Here is a 16412-nt window from a genome sequence, read left to right on the forward strand (position 1 = left end):
GCTCTAGTAACTCCAGGTCCAGCTCCGCATGTGCCTTACTGATCCCAGCGCCCAAACATCTCACACCATGCTCCACACTGCCGTGCCCTGGAGCTGCAGCTCCCTTCTTTTATCCAAGCTCTACTGATTTTTCCCTGAGATGCAGTCCTGACAGCTAGTTCACCTGAAATCCATGGCCATTTCTGCTTTCTGCCACTATTGTATCCACCTCCATCTGCTCTTCTTGGGGTATGAGTGAGACCGGGGACAGTGGAGGTCTTTCTCCCACTTCAAGTTCAACCACAGTCCTGCCACAGTTCTCCATATCAGAACAATGATGTGTGAGGTGGCTTTCGGTAGACAGGAGAAATGACTAATACTGCAAAAGGGGGCTTTTGAGGCAGAAGGGAATGCAAGGCTTCTTTGGGAGATTTGGGGGTTACATTTGAACCTGTCTGACTTTTCATGAGTTCTAAGAAGAAATTTGAGAGTGACTAGATGCTTATCACCATAAGAAAGGCAGCAACTCTGTATTTAAAAAGTTTTAATCTTGGAAAAGTGACAAATCTACATTTTCATAATTCTTCATCTTTAATGAAGTGTTTTTTCAGCATAGACAGAAAACTGAATCTAACCACAAATTAACAATTGATGACACACCATAACAATAGCTTTGGCTCCTTTGAGAATAGTGCACACAATGCCGCTGACCGCGCGACACGCAGGGGAGCATGGGCGGGACAGCGCCTTAGTCCCACACGACGGGCGAGCAGAGCCTGTAGCACGCAATCCCTAAGAGCCGCCCTCCTTGCTAAACAGTTGGTTTAACAAAAAGGGGTAACCCTGTGTCCCTCAGAACCTGGGTGTATGTGATTAAACAAAAAGTGGTTCTGTTGGGTGGCTAAACAAATTACTTTGAATAAAGGCTGTGTTAGCTCATACACGATTAAAAAGAATGATAATCAATTACATTCAAATACACCTCTCTGAGAACAGATTTAGTTCAAGGTTTTTATGTATGAAAAAATCAACATTGTATGACACTGGAATTACTTCATTCCAATTCAACTTCAATAACAGTTAAAAACAAGTGAAGGGTGACTGTTGGTGAACACAGTGAATAGTGAAACAAATTAGGTGACACTTATTTACAAATCTATACAGTATTGTACATGAATAAGTAGGGAGTTTATCTGGGGGAGGGGGGAGGGGAACGGGCGTAGTAACCATCTGTGTCCTTGGAGTACCCATTCAGAATTCTGACCACCAAAACTAAAGACTCTGTATCAAAACCCCCTCCCCCCCAGATAAACTCCCTACTTATTCATGTACAATACTGTATAGATTTGTAAATAAGTGTCACCTAATTTGTTTCACTATTCACTGTGTTCACCAACAGACAGACACCCTTCACTTGTTTTTAACTGTTATTGAAGTTGAATTGGAATGAAGTAATTCCAGTGTCATACAATGTTGATTTTTTCATACATAAAAACCTTGAACTAAATCTGTTCTCCTTGCTAAACAGCCATTAGGGAGGGTCACCTGGGGATGGGGGCGGTCCTTAGAGTATAAAGCAGGCCCAGCGACTATGCTCGGCCTCTCTTTCCCACTCACAAGGAGCACACCTGTTGGCAGAATAATCTTCGTGCGTCGGAGTGCGTTATATTCAGGACAATTGGGGTTTGATAACGGCAGCTAAAATGTGGTAGGAAGAGGCCTTTTGCTCCGTGGTAAACAGCTTCCTTCCCAGATAAATGTGCACGTGTGATTTGTGTTCATTTGCTATCAGCCCACGGGGGCAGGGGGAGGAAAATGGTTTCATATCAGCCCTTAAATACATACTTTAAAATCTGCCTCGATAATGAATGGTGTGTGGGCCATTGTTGTGTAGTGCGCTCTGTCGCTTTCCTTCTGTGCTTGTGTCGAACTGCATCCGGTACGGTGGCTGCTCCGGAGTCAGTCTGGCGAGTTCTTACGACTCCGATAAGGGCTCTGAATGGCAAGATTCAGTGCATTGTGTTGGCATGGCCGTGGCAGGCCACGAAGTATCTCTAAAGTAAACTGTGGGTGGCTTCAACCTGGTTCTCTTTCAAGCAACCTGTATGCACTGCAAATGTTTACACATTGCATGTGAAATGTGTGTGGCAATCTTTTCCAAGGCATTTATTTTGCCTTGTTTATAACCTTCATGTGACTTGCACTTCTGTGTAAAAAGCAGCAGAACTATCAACAGTGTGAAACTCTAACAGAGAAAACTACTCTAACAGCAGCAAATACAAAGCCTGTTGCAGATGGTGGCTAGGGAGTCATGGTCTGCCTCCATGCGATACGGGTGGACAAGCATCATTTGTGCCACTGAACCGCAGTTCGGGTGGCGCCAAATTCAGGGCCGCCGCCATCATCAGTCCTTTGTCCTCGGCCCTTCGGATGCCCGGGGCTCGGTTCTTCAGTAATCGGTTATCGTCTAGTAACCTCGGTGTTACTGAATTTCAGGGTTGATCCAGTGGGGGGTTGCGGGCGCTCTTGCTGTCCTCGTCCCCGCTTTTCCCGCTGGTAACGGGACGCGCCCCGAGGGGCTCTCATTTGTCTACCCGGCCTGTGAGGGGTCATCTGGTGTAGGGGGCCATCTGAGGGTGCGGGCCGGCATGGGCGCCGCTCGCGCTCCGCTCGCTGCCGTCGTTAGATGAGTTGCCTGATTGGTAATTTCATGGAGCTCGATACCGTAATTGAAATGCACTGATGTAGGGTTATGGCCCTCACGCGCTACATGCCCCGAATTTACTCGCGAACTCACCAGTCCGGCCGCATGGCTGCATTCGGCAGCGATCTGGCGGATGGGGGTTACCAGCCAGGCCGCATGGCGTCGGACTGCAGCGACTGAGTGGGCCTAGCCAGGACACACAAATAGCTAGTTTAAAACGGCCCTTTCCACTGTTTTAGGCATGGGGTTCAGTATCTACAGCATTGCGGTTTTCGGCACCACCCATGTGTTAGCTGCTTTCATGTTTTTAGTTTCCTGTTGTGTTATGTTCTACCTTGTCTCTGCGCCGGGACGCCCCTTGGCTGGGGTATCTGTGCGCATAATAAATCAATATAACATAACATAACATAACATTAGGGCAGTAGTCATTTCTGCTTCGATTGTCTACTTTAGAGTTTACCGCGATATGGGGCACACTAACGATTACGCATTGCCGTTTTCGCGCACCCCCATGTGTTACCTGTATACATACAGGGGCCTCGGAGGGTCTCGGACACGCGCACTGAGACACGCGTTCTAGTGAAAGCACACTAAGGAACCCAGTGGGAATTGTCAGGGGTCGACAGCTTTAACAATAATGATAAGGGGGCTCGGAGCTTCAGAGCCAATGATCACGAGGTTTAAGTATGTAATGGGAGGCATGCCTCGTGATCTCCCACTGCCCACAGTGCAGCACAGTGAGTCTCTAGAGACCCTCACGGGTGGGTTGCCGCACTGTACACATCCTTGATTCAGTATTAGGCATTTGATGTAATAAGGGGAAAGTTTGGTTCCCAATTGCTACACCCCCCCCCCTTTTTTTTCAAATCGGGGTCACAATTTTCCTTTCCTTTGCGGTATGATCTGTCCGAGGGTTAAAGCATCACCTGGAGGGTGGAGCTGCATGGTCCCTCGCGGTGTATGAGCTGGCTGAATGACATGGAAATGAGTCAAAGTTTTAACTGTCAGGGCTTGAAACATTATTTGGACTCTTCCTGTGAGCGGGGTTGAGATCAACTAGCCCTACACTTAAAAATGCATCTGCTGCGTGTGCACGGCTTCAACTGAGAAACAGCTTAATTTCACAAGTCATGAGGTGTGGCGCCGCAACCAGGGCGACTGACACCGGACGCTGGTGCTCACAGTTCGATCCCCGGCTCCGGCAGCAGGGTTCTGCCCAGCACCATGTGACTCCGGGCAATAAATGCTTGCTTTGTTGTGAGACCATGTTACTTAACATCAGTGACAGATTTAAGTCAGAAGCCCCGGCGGCAAGATCGAGAAAGGATAGACGGGGTGCAGAGTAAAGGCAAGGCTCAGAGTTTAAACTGTTTCCTGTTATGGGTTCTTTAGCTTTAGTCTTTCGAACCGCAGGCTCCCTCAGTAGGCCGCTCGCTTTACTAACCTCTGCCGATAGTGGGAATAGTTTTACACACAGATCCATCTTCTAGTCCCTTAGACCCACTCGTATTTCTCACTAATATGACTAACTGCATTGGGACCGCCTGAAAGTAGTTATCACCCTTTATATTACTGTTGCAGTCCTTGCAGAGGGGATTCTATGGTAGGTATTGTGGAAAAGGAGGGAGAGAGAGAGTTTCTGGGGGGTCTGCAGATACCTACACCAGAGGATTGAGTGTCACCACCCAATCTCCTGTGCAGACCTCGCATGAAACAACCTAAAAGCTCCTATGTGAAAGAGCCTGAAATAGCTCTCTCTCTCGTGAGTCACATCTCTGGCTTTTTGACAACTACTAATACCAGATTCAAAGTCACAATCAAAGGTTATGGTTCCTGGGCTTTGCAAATTGCAGAAGCACTCTTACCCCGTGAATGTGATACAGGGCACTTTAAGTTAAAATGCACCGCAGGTGGTTTTAGGTTCTGATGTTGAACCATAGCATCATTATAAAGAAATTACAATTAATCATTTCTCCCATGTACATTTTTCAGTGGTTGCGATATTGAACCATAACTGTGTTAAAATATTAATTTACTAAAAGTTATTCGCGAGGAAGACACAAGTCCTTAAATATTCTGCCATACAGCTGTCCAGCTTTGAGTCAGGCACAAGTCCTTGCAGAGTTGATCCTGCATTTTATCTGTATTTTAATTCTGGGCCACACAACAACAACTTTATTTATTTATTAGATTCTCTTCACTTGGCCCTCTGAAGAACCTTGCTCATCGCATTGAGGGCTGAAGGACCTCAAGGTGTCAATGTTGGTTACCTAATGAGTACCAGGACTTAGTAACCAACCTAGAAATTGGTAATAAGGTTCAATTAAAAGACCAGTAAACACCAGTCCATAACAAGGTACGAAATATAGGGTGCGGTGCTAGAATGTGATGAAGCAGGAAATGGGCCACAGGTGTGTCACGCTGGGAGCAGTTGGTGATTCTTACATACAGCGAGCAGGGTCTCATTTCGTCATTCACCGAATCTGTTCGGTTCGTATCTCACCAACACAAATCTATACGTTCGTAAAGCGCACTTTCACTCAAATGGGAAGACAGAAGAGGATGTTTTAGCAGACTATGATACGATACGGGTTTGTATATTAATTTATTTAATGCGATTTTATATAGCGCGAACATTACCCGAAGGTGTCAGAGCGCTTTACAAAAGAACCAGTTGCAATACTAAGAATTTAGGATTACATTAGTCCACACCGCCAGCGCTCATCCACCTTGAATTCACGCCCCTGCCACCCAGGATCAAGGAAGTGTAATGAACTTAGTTTTCTTCCTCACTTATATTGATTCTTCCTCCTCAAGGTAATGCCCCCTCCTCGCTTCTTTTGTTAAGAGTTCTCGAAGTAACCTACTGTACTCTGCAGCGCGTTCAATGGGGGTTAACTGAGGCTCCCTCCTCGCTTCTTTTGTTAGGAGATCTCAAGTCTTGGCATCTCTGATACCTGCATGAGGAATCGATAGGGATGCTAATGCGTCGCTCTTTGTGCGCCTGGCTAATATGCACGAAATCAAGCCAGGCGGATAATGCCGCATCAACTATTAGCGGGTTGGCTGCCCAGGCCAGCGCGCCTATCTTTCACGCAGTATGGGACAGGTAGCCCGTGAACAGCTATAGTAAATGTAAATACAAGGCATGATGTATTGTTATTCTTATATTGGTTGTACTACAAACACGTAGGTTAACCTTTAAGGAAATCGAATTTTAGGTTAACTTTTAAGGAAATCGAATTTTAGGAATGAAACAGCATTGTGCCACGATAACAGTTATTCAAATTTGCTTGGGCCTAGACCAAAAAGCATGTCATTGCCTAAACGCGCCATAATTTGACGTACATTCTTCACTCGCCGAATCTGTGCTTCTCGTATCTCACCAATGCAAGGCAGTAAAAAAGCTGTGCATTACGTGGCTTTCCTCAAATGGAGCAGGCAGGGCCCACACTTCTGCAGAGCGCTCAACAGCGAAGTCCGCGAGGCTGCTCTGGGGTGGTGCCAGATCCGGCCGCGATTACCGGCCACGCGTTTTGCCATATCCGGCCGCCATTACCAGCATGCGGCATTGCGGAAATGTAGGAATATGCATTAGCACATATTAGCACATAGAGCCTTTAGAAGATAGGGCAACCTAACAACATGCAAGGCTCTGCACATTACACGATGAATCACTGCAGCAGACGTCAATCTCAAACACCAAGCTTTGATATCTGGCTAGCAGGTACCCCCGAACCCAAGGTGTCTGGGTTACAAGACATCAACTCTGCAATCATTAAAGACAGCATTTAGCACTTTAAATAATAAAGCAACCCCAAAGGGATGCAAATGCTTTCCGCGATTGGTACTACATATCTGAATGGACTTAATAAACAATATGCAACTGTTTTACAAATCACAATCTTGGACATTGATGTAGTCAGTATGACTGATATAGAATTGCTGTCAGCTATCTCTCATTGTCAAGGTACAGAAGATGTTTCTTGCAGCTTAGATTCGCCTGTCAGTTACCATCCCTGATGCAGTTTGTAAACATGCCCTGGTTCAATCTTCTGCAGTGTCCTACAAATAGTTCAGTCCGGAGTCCCAGACACTGCAATCCCTAGACAGTCAACAAACCAGCCTATCAAGGACCGATAGTGTGGATCTCACTCCACGACTGAAATCACAGGCACATCATCCTCATGACAAACATTTATTAGGTATTTAGCTGGTAATACCCTGTACAATGCCTGTTGCAAAGACAAAAAACTGATGTGAGAATCCCCCCCAAAAAAAAAAAAAATTAAAAAAACACAACCATCCACTTCCAGCCGATCTCAGCAAATGGGAAACTTGGTTTGAGGAAAAAATATGCTTTTTCAGGACAGGCCTAAACTTAGCTTTTAGAAAATGGCCTTCTCTAAAGGGGCACACAGAATGTTTTGTTAGCCTGAAGACTCTGAGCACCGTACCAACCATTTGTGAGGTGAGGGCTCTGGTGGTACATGCATGGCGTTGTGTGCGGTGGATTGAATGTAGTGCACAGTGACTGCAGACGTTATGTAACAGTATTATGTAAAATGTATCTGGTTTACTAGCAGTACACCTACAGGCTTAGTAAAGGATGAGAGACTAAATCACTCACCCAAAATGCAATGGTCACTATCAGGCTTAAGCATCAGAATAATGGGCTTAAATTAAGGGGTTACAACGGTAATGGTGGGTTCGAGGTGAATGGTGCCTCTGTAATAGATCCCGAATGTGATGTGCTTGGGTAAGTAACGCCACTAGGTAAACAAAATACATGAGGTAGCTAACAGGGCATTACAGAAGGGAAAAGTGACAAGGGGCAGGTTACAAGAGAAACAAAGTACAATTGGAGGCGAATTACCGTACAGGGACAATGCGGCAATAAATGGCAAATGTTCCACAGGGACTTAAGAGAGGCTTCCCTGTGACTTGTCCATGCTATATATAAGTCCAGGCACTGTAAGATTACCAGACGCCTTGTCGGTTCCTTACTTACCCAAATAACGATTTATTAGCACTATTCGGGACCTGTCACTCTATACATAAGCAGAGGCACTGTAAGATTCCAGATGTCTTTGTCTGTCCCTTGTCCTACCCAATTAACGGGCATATCCAGCAGAACAAGGAAAAGTGAACAAATATGTCAATTTTCAGTAACCTCCTTTCAAGTACAGAATGAGGAAGAGTTAAGTAATCAGACTTCAGGCGAGCAAAGACACAACTTCTGAGAAGAACCAGAAAGCGAATTTCTGAGGTTAAATTTCGAACTGGGGTAATCGTAAATGCTTAGAACCCCTGGAGTTGACAGTACCCCTATTATTTTGGGCAGGCGAAGGGAGTGCAGGTTAAGAGCCACCCAAAAACGCAATGGGGATAGGTGGAATGTTGCAATTTGTCTAACCATAGCAGTCGCTCGGGGTAGTAGTTGAAGCCATAGGCTTTTTGACCACCATGCCACTTTTAGATTGGGTGGGGCAACGGTTCCAGGCAAAAGTTGATGTAAAAGAGAAGCCTGGGGTCCTTAGACATGCACTCCTACAAGAAGAACTGGAGGGTATCGTGCAGGAGGACGTGGTAGCAGTGGGCAACGGGTTAGGAGCGGGCGAGTTCCTGTGGTCTGAGGGTGGCACTCGCAGGGCCAGATCACCGGTAGCGATAGAGCATGCCGCAGGATGGTCAACGGACCCAGGTAGAAGTTAGTTGAAGGGAGGTCTGGGTCGTACCATTACAAGAGAAACTGAGGGGTACCACTACAAGACAGGGTACACTTGTCTGGACTGGGGGTGAACATATCCCTCCTGGATGTACAAGTGGTTCGAAACAGCGGTGTGAAGTAGCTAGGTGGGTGGGGGGCTCTGTCATCGACGTGGGCCTCCTCCAGAGCTGTGGCGGAGTACAGGACGATCTGGAAGCAGATGGACAGTAGGGGTACCTCTGCGGCAGAAGGATACAGTCTAAATACCTCTGCCTGGCACAGTAAGGGTGCCTGAGCCAAGAACCTGGAGCCGAGGGGGTTCCAGGAAACAGCGTTGGCGCCCCGTTAGTCCTTCGGGCGGTCGGGGGGCCTGAACCGACCGGGGGTGTGCCTCATCGCTCCGCCCTGACAGGGGGGGCAGGAGTATAACGAAATAAAATGGTATTTACTGCACTGTCAGAGCATCGACTCACCGTGCAAGATGGCTCCTTAGGCATGCGGGTCAGCGAGGGGCTGCCGCATTGGATCGCCTGTAAGATGACCCACCTTATCAGTTACCTGTTGTACGAAATAAACCTGCAGCACTGCTTTCCCACAAATATGTCTCATGTTTTCTGTGGTATATAAGTGTTAATGTGCGCAGAGCGGAGCGAGCGCTGGCGGTGTGGGCACTATGCTGCCCAGAGGTTATACCAACCAACAAAGCATAACCTCTGGTTTTCACTATGGAACCTCGTCAGGAAGAGTATCCAATCAGCATGCAGTTCTTTACTCCTGCTTAGGGCCCACATTGCCTACAGTATCTGAACAATCGGACATCATTGGCGCTTCAAGCTTCACACAGAGCTGGATCCATGCACAACCACCACAGGTGAGCGGGGAATGCTGTTCTCAGGAGGGCCTGTGGTTTATAAATACATCCCTGAAAGGTCCCTTTTGTCCACTCCAAGCTGAGCCTGAAAACACCAAAGCAAAGCACAACAATGGACTCGCACCAGTGTTCGCAGCACAGCTAGCGGCTTAAGGCAAATGCACAGTTTGTGGGGTTTCTATGTACTCACAGCTGGCGTATTCGATGTCCACCATAGACAAGCTTGAAAAATTCAGGAGCATATGAACAGATTTAGGCAGCACCACAAAGAGATCCCAGGCGCGATGTACAGCCCGCGGTGAAACTACTTCCAGTCTTACTGTGGAAGCCCACACTGCAGCTGGGATTTGCTATCAGTGAACACAGACATGTCTCCCGCCTGCATCCAAGCGCCTTCCTGCGAAAAAGAGCTCACGCCCCTCCTGTGTGCACCTTCAGCTCCACTTCAATCTGGTGGTTACTCGTTTTGTTTCCTAATTGGCTCCTACATACACCAACATAGATTTCAAGGTTCGTATTCTTGGAAAAACAGGATTAGTTAAGGAGCAACGAAAGCACATGATGAGCCCGTCAGCTGTAAAAGAGGCACTGTCAGACAGCCCACGAGTGGAATACAAGCCCTGCAGCCTCCAGCATCATGGGTGTGATCGAGGCAGGAAATGTTCCATGCATGTACAGGGTGCAGATTCCACTAGAAGGATGGCCTTGAGGCACCCATCGAGTGCTGTACATCCTCACCCTGTTTAAGAGGATGCCATTGTAGACCAGAATCTGGTGTTATTTGTGATGAATAGCCCGTAAAAGGCAGTGTGAGGGTATCTGATGCTTGTGGTGGTGGTTTAGATGTATTATAAAGTTTGCACCTTTCCCGTGGGTTTATGTTTGTGAATTAACTGTAACTTGTGGGCTGTGCTGTGGGGCCATCTGCTGACGTCCCTGGGCTGTGCTGTGAGTTCCATTTACGCCTGTAGTGCTGTGGGACGGTGGGCGCTGCTGGGTTCAGTGTACACGGATTCCACGCGCAACCAGACCTTTCAAACTCCTGAGGCCCAGTCTGATGCCAGAATTTGGTCAGCCCGTCTCTCAAGTACGGGGTTAACTTTCACAGATAAATCTCACTTTATTTTCACACTAAAGAGCCTTTTCTGTCCAAGAAAAACTTCACAATTACTTCTATCCAAGCTCCTCTGGAATTTGCAGCGGCGCACGGTTTGTTTTGCCTGTGGGGTGGCTGCAGTTGAACAGCAGCTCCAGAACAGATGTCTGCTTTGAATAGAGGTAAATGAATATCTCTTGAACACAAGGTTGTATGCCCAAAGATTATGCTGCAAACGGGCTCCGGATCTGGAAGGTGCAGACGGGGAAGGTTCCGCGGACAGCATCAGACTAACGCTATCCAGAGCTCCCATCCATCGGAGTGCTACGGTGGCCGGCTAGAGTCTACTTTGGTCACAGGAGGCTAGCGCTCGAAGAAGGCTCCACCGTCCGCAGCGCTGTGTGCGAGCTTGAAGAAAAGAAACGCACGGCAGACCCAGCAGGGTGGCTGTTTTCACCGAGGTGTTTCAGTGACATTAAAGGCACTGAGAGCGAAGCCGCAGCCGTCTCTGATGCCGACTGTGTCCCGAGGTGGCAAACATCCCCCTTGTTGACAGCTACCAATCGCCATTTTAAGTGTGGCAGGCAGATGCGCGGAGGGAAGCCGGATGGGGGCGGGAGAGCCTGGTGGGGGGGCGGGAATGCAGGCAGATTGCGCTGTGTGCGAGCTTGAAGAAAAGAAACGCACGGCAGACCCAGCAGGGTGGCTGTTTTCACCGAGGTGTTTCAGTGACATTAAAGGCACTGAGAGCGAAGCCGAAGCTGTCTCTGATGCCGACTGTGTCCCGAGGTGGCAAACATCCCCCTTGTTGACAGCTACCAATCGCCATTTTAAGATGCGCGGAGGGAAGCCGGATGGGGGCGGGAATGCAGGCGGATTAGGGAGATGCGCGTGCTTGTGTGGTCACGTGACCCGCTTGTGTGGTCACGTGACTCACATGCACTGTGGAAAAACCGCAGTGGTTTGACGAGTCGAATGGAGCACTTGAATTTTCGCCTATTACATTCGCAAGCGAATGATAATAGACGAAACCTAAAACTGCGTCTTCTGCTCTCTCAGGGACAGGAGAGCCCTTTTCGACTTACGGTCAGCATGTTTCTCCATCATGGTTGCTGACAGACAACATGGTGGATTTGTATAAACTGCCTGACTTTGCAGACTCCAGGCTGCCTGCCTTCCGATATCAGATATACGACACCTATAGCACACCCATCTGGATGGTAGATCTATCAGTGCTAATTATTACTGACCAGGACTTAACAGGAAGATAATTCATATAATGTCATATATTGTCAGGCTTTATGTTATTTACGGCATGTTCATTCGCAGTCGCCACGGTTGTTTTGCTATCTGCTGTAAACTTCTGATATTTGCTAGAAACTCTGCACTAGACCAGCTCTGAATAAAGGCTCAAAAACATCAAGGGCCTGGTTTAGATTTCACAGTGGAGACAGATATCCCATCCGCTGAAATCTAAATTCCATGATATCCTATAGGAGTTATATTTTGGCAGGCGTGATATTCACCACCGTTGTGACAGAGTTGCCCATCTTCCGAAATCTAAATTAGGATCTTAGTCAAATGTATCTTGGGTGTTCTCTTCAAGAAAGGCTGAAGGAAGCCAACTAAAAAAACGATGCCTTTGATAGGTAATGTTACTTTCCTAACGCAAACTCCCTCTGGTTAAATTAATTGGAGTTTCGTGGGACGCCACATTTTTCCTGGGTTAAATGTTAAGTCGGTATGCCTGCACTTCCATAGGGCTAAGAGAGGTCAGGTTAGACGCGAGTCAGGGCAGTCATGCAACCCACGTTCACATTGTGCTATTTCATTCGTATAGCCAAGAGTACACATGGTATAGGCTGGGAATACTAAACACGAAATATTGACAACTCACAATATCATGACCATAATATGGAGGGACAAAATATGGACTAGTAAGTTTCTATACATTTTCTATACCTAACTCCACATATGCATACTGTGGTGATATACATATCTTCAAGGTACGCAGATGTGGAGTTAATAGTAACTCCAGATGTGCGCATTGAGGTGGTGGTGCATGTGCCCATGACCCTAGACTAAAGAAAGGGGGACGGTTCTAAACAGTGTTGTTCCCAGAGCTAGTGGTTCAAGTGCCTCCCCAGTGGGCACATGCACAACCCCCCAAATCACTGAGGCTCAGAAGCATTTCTTCTGCTGCTGCGCTACAGACATTATTATTCACTCCCATTTTTGCAAACACTGGATAGCTTTTTAAAAAATAAGCCCTTCTATCTTTAAAATAAGTAGATTCTACACATGTTTGTGTCTCTGGAGTAGAAAAACACTGACATCCTATTTTCCCTCTTCCATTTACCCTGCAATTTTTTTCATTATGAGGCAAAAGTATTATTCCCTTCCGCAAACAGGAGTGTTGAATTGGGCACACCAACAAGTGTCCAAAGGGGATGCAATTTGTGATATGACCTGTGTACTAAAAGGATGCACCCTAAACTATACATTCAAAGGGCATCACAAAACACATAGCCTCAGGAATATTAATCATTCCGGTCATAATGTGAGACCCCCTGTGATTGGCTGTCAATGCAGAGATAGAAGCCTCCAGGGACAGCACACCTCCATCTCTGAGCTGTTTCCTTTAAAGGGACAGGAACTACTTAAATCAAATACTATGTGGGAAGACAATGGGGAGCAGGGCCACTGCCTCGTCCCCCGAAGACACCAAGTCAATTCCAAATGGGAACCTGTCCCAGCGGAGAGCTGTTGGCAGGCCTGCAGAGCACCCGTGGGTGAGGTGTGTGAGGCTTCCTCTCCTCTCTTGCTCCAGTTACCCCAGGAAGGCCTGGGCATCAGCAAAAGGGAAACATTGCTCAGGGGGGCACGCATGGCATCCCCTTCTTTAATTTATTTGTCCTTGGTGGGCCCCTTGTGCTCTGGGACAGATGCCACAATTGTAAAAGATGCAAGCACCACCACACTCTACTTTTCAAGATGCTCCCAGGAGGGTCTGTGTCCCACGAGTACTGATATCAAAGCTCGAGGAGCCCCAGGGCATGTCTGAAGTGACCCATGAAGTAAGGGTTCACCCTCTCCCCATCTGAGCAGGAGAGCCAGCACAGCTGTGGTCTTCCACTCAGGCAGGCTGGAGACAAAGAAACAGGAGACTGGCTTCTAGGGGTATGAGCCGAGCGTGAGAGGTCAGCATGGGCTGTGGGCGATTGAGACCTCTCACTATCCCCAACGAGTGCAGGCTCAGGTGCACAAATGGGGCTGAGCACCCACTGAAGGAAATGCAGAAAGACTCACAAAAATCACATTAAAAAAAGGAACAAAGGGGAAAAAAATGTTTGCAGCACAAGCAGTTTTTGCCAAACATAGCTTAAGGTCTGGGGGGGATTGCCCCACATGCCCAAACGAGCATGTAAGGAGACCCACCCCTTAAGACCCCATGTGGATGAAGAAATTTGCTTTTCCATTTTCTGCAATGCCCCAAGATGGCAGGAGCAGCACCATTGATGCAAAACTAGTCTTGGGGGCTGCTGGGAGTGCAGCAGCTCCCACAGGAGACCCTTTTCAAGAAACATAAGGTCACCTTAGCTCTCTCATGCAAGCCCCTGAGAGTGCTAAGGTGACACTATGGTTCTTGTTGAACTGGTGACAGGTGTTACAATAGTTCACATGTGCCTGGAGTTGGTGCTTTAAGGTGCAGGGGTCTTTGCTGGGTCCTGAGGCTGCCTTTGCAATAGTGTGAATGTTAAATGACTTAATTGATGACATCACTCATAACATCTCAGCCATAGCCTACACAAGCATCACATCTCCGCTGCACATGATATTCAGACATATATGCTACATGTTTCACACAGGACTTATCCCGTGGCCAGGGCCTGCACCCCTCACATGCGGTCTACTCTCACTATGCACAGGTTTTTTTTATCACTGATGACATCATCCAATGACTGTGACAGATTCTTCTAACCTTTTTATGCCAGAAGGTATTTGAGAAATTGAGAGCCACACATAGATCCAATGTTCTACCACTTCTGTAGTGCTCATGGGTGTAACCTTCGCAGCATGACTTACAGCATATCTGTGAAAGCACCCACATTTAGCATGGATTATGCTCTTTTTTTTACTAGTATTCACATGCGTAATAAACATAATGAATCTGTAGATATTAATGTCCTTTGAAATTTGTTGAACCTTAAATAATATTCAAAAGAGCGTTTGGCCATTATTTACCTTAATGATGTATCTGTTAAATTCCTACTCTGCCATAGAGTTTGAAGTCATTCGCTTCATACGTACGCTTTAGCCACTGATAAGATATATTTATTAAAATACATTACACATATTCTTGGAATGAGCAGTATGACGTACATCATTACAACAACGCTCAAAATCATTCTGCAGCGTGAACTGGTTGTGAGTGGCCCATAGACTGCATTTTTCAACCATGTATAATGTTTAAATATCTGTAACTTATAAATCTCTAGTTTATATGAACATTGTGGATAAGACTACATGACAGCTCCTTAATATCAGCGCGTGCACAGAAATCCACAGGTGAAAAATTAGTTGTAAACACAAGCTTGAGTTTTTCTCACATGTTTTTAGTAAAAGGACTTTGACATAGGCCACAACCTATTTGTAATGTGCGACTACAACTCACACTAGTTGTGTTCCATCTCTTTTTGTTTAAATGAAGAACTGTTTGCACTTAGAATTTTGCTAGTAGTTAAATTGTGTACTGAATGAGACTTGTTGCCAGGACTACGCTATTTATATTTCATAGGTGCATATATGTAAGTACAATACGCACGTGTACATACAATCATTGTATGCAGTATGTTTATGGGCCCTTTGCTAATTGCTTTCTTTTCTAAAATGATAGAGTACTTCATGGAGTAATTTAAGGAGTAGTAGCTTGGATGATGTCATTTAACATGTCATGAATGATGTAATAGGTGAGGTCATAAGAAGTGCAAAGGGGGTCACAATATATAGTTAGTTCACTAAATCATAATGAATATTAGTGTTTTTTGGGGGCGTTTCAAGCGTTTGTTTTTAACTCATTTCAACACCTAACTATAACATTACTTTAACTGTTTTATTTTCAGTGGATCTATCTATCTATCTATCTATCTATCTATCTATCTATCTATCTATCTATCTATCTATCGCCCTCACTCTATCTCTATCATCTATCTATCTATCTATCTATCTATCTATCTATCTATCTATCTATCTATCTATCTATCTATCTATCTATCTATCTATCTATCTATCTATCTATCTATCTATCGATCTATCTATCGCCCTCACTCTATCTCTATCTATTTATCTATCTATCTATCTATCTATCTATCTATCTATCTATCTATCTATCTATCTATCTATCTATCTATCTATCTATCTATCTATCTATCTATCTATCTATCTATCTATCTATCTATCTATCTATCTATCTATCTATCTATCGCCCTCACTCTATCTCTATCTATCTATCTATCTATCTATCTATCTATCTATCTATCTATCTATCTATCTATCTATCTATCTATCTATCTATCTATCTATCTATCTATCTATCTACATAGTTTGTTTTCCTTCTCTCTTCTGCTGTTCTTGCTCCTTTCATTCACTTCCATAGTACTAACTATATAACTATATGTTTTGTCTCTTCTCCCATTTCCTTCCTCCCTCTCCTCCAGACGCGCCCCGATTCCGGCTGGTGGATGGTGCTCACACCTGCTCTGGTGCGGTGGAGCTCCACTTAAAGGGCTGGTGGGGGTCTGTGTGCCTCGTGGACTTCCCCGGGGCAGCTGCTGAGCTGATCTGCAGGTCCCTTGGCTGTGGCACCTTTCTACAAGTTCTCACAGGAAGCCGCCGGGCCCCTGGGTGGGCGTGTCCAAGGGCCCCTGTCCTGTGGAATCTCAAAGACTGCCTGACCCCGGGTGGAGTCAGCGACATTGAGTCGTGCGCCATTCGGGACCTTCCAAGTAGATGCACAGAAACCGCCCAGCTTATCTGCTCCGGTGAGTACCAG

At 46.2% G+C, this 16412-nt stretch overlaps 1 protein-coding gene across 1 annotated transcript in view; it reads left to right on the top strand.

Annotated features, from left to right (window-relative positions):
• The window catches only part of CD5 (CD5 molecule), a 154400-nt gene that overhangs the window by 63669 nt on the left and 74319 nt on the right, over positions 1-16412 (top strand). The window contains exon 5 of the mRNA XM_086953776.1: positions 16078-16401. Within this exon, the coding sequence (XP_086809902.1) occupies positions 16078-16401 (324 nt within the window). The remainder of the gene's footprint in view (positions 1-16077; positions 16402-16412) is intronic.

Source organism: Lissotriton vulgaris, chromosome 1_2 (assembly GCF_964263255.1).
Source record: "Lissotriton vulgaris chromosome 1_2, aLisVul1.2, whole genome shotgun sequence".
Classification (NCBI taxonomy): Eukaryota; Metazoa; Chordata; class Amphibia; order Caudata; family Salamandridae; genus Lissotriton; species Lissotriton vulgaris.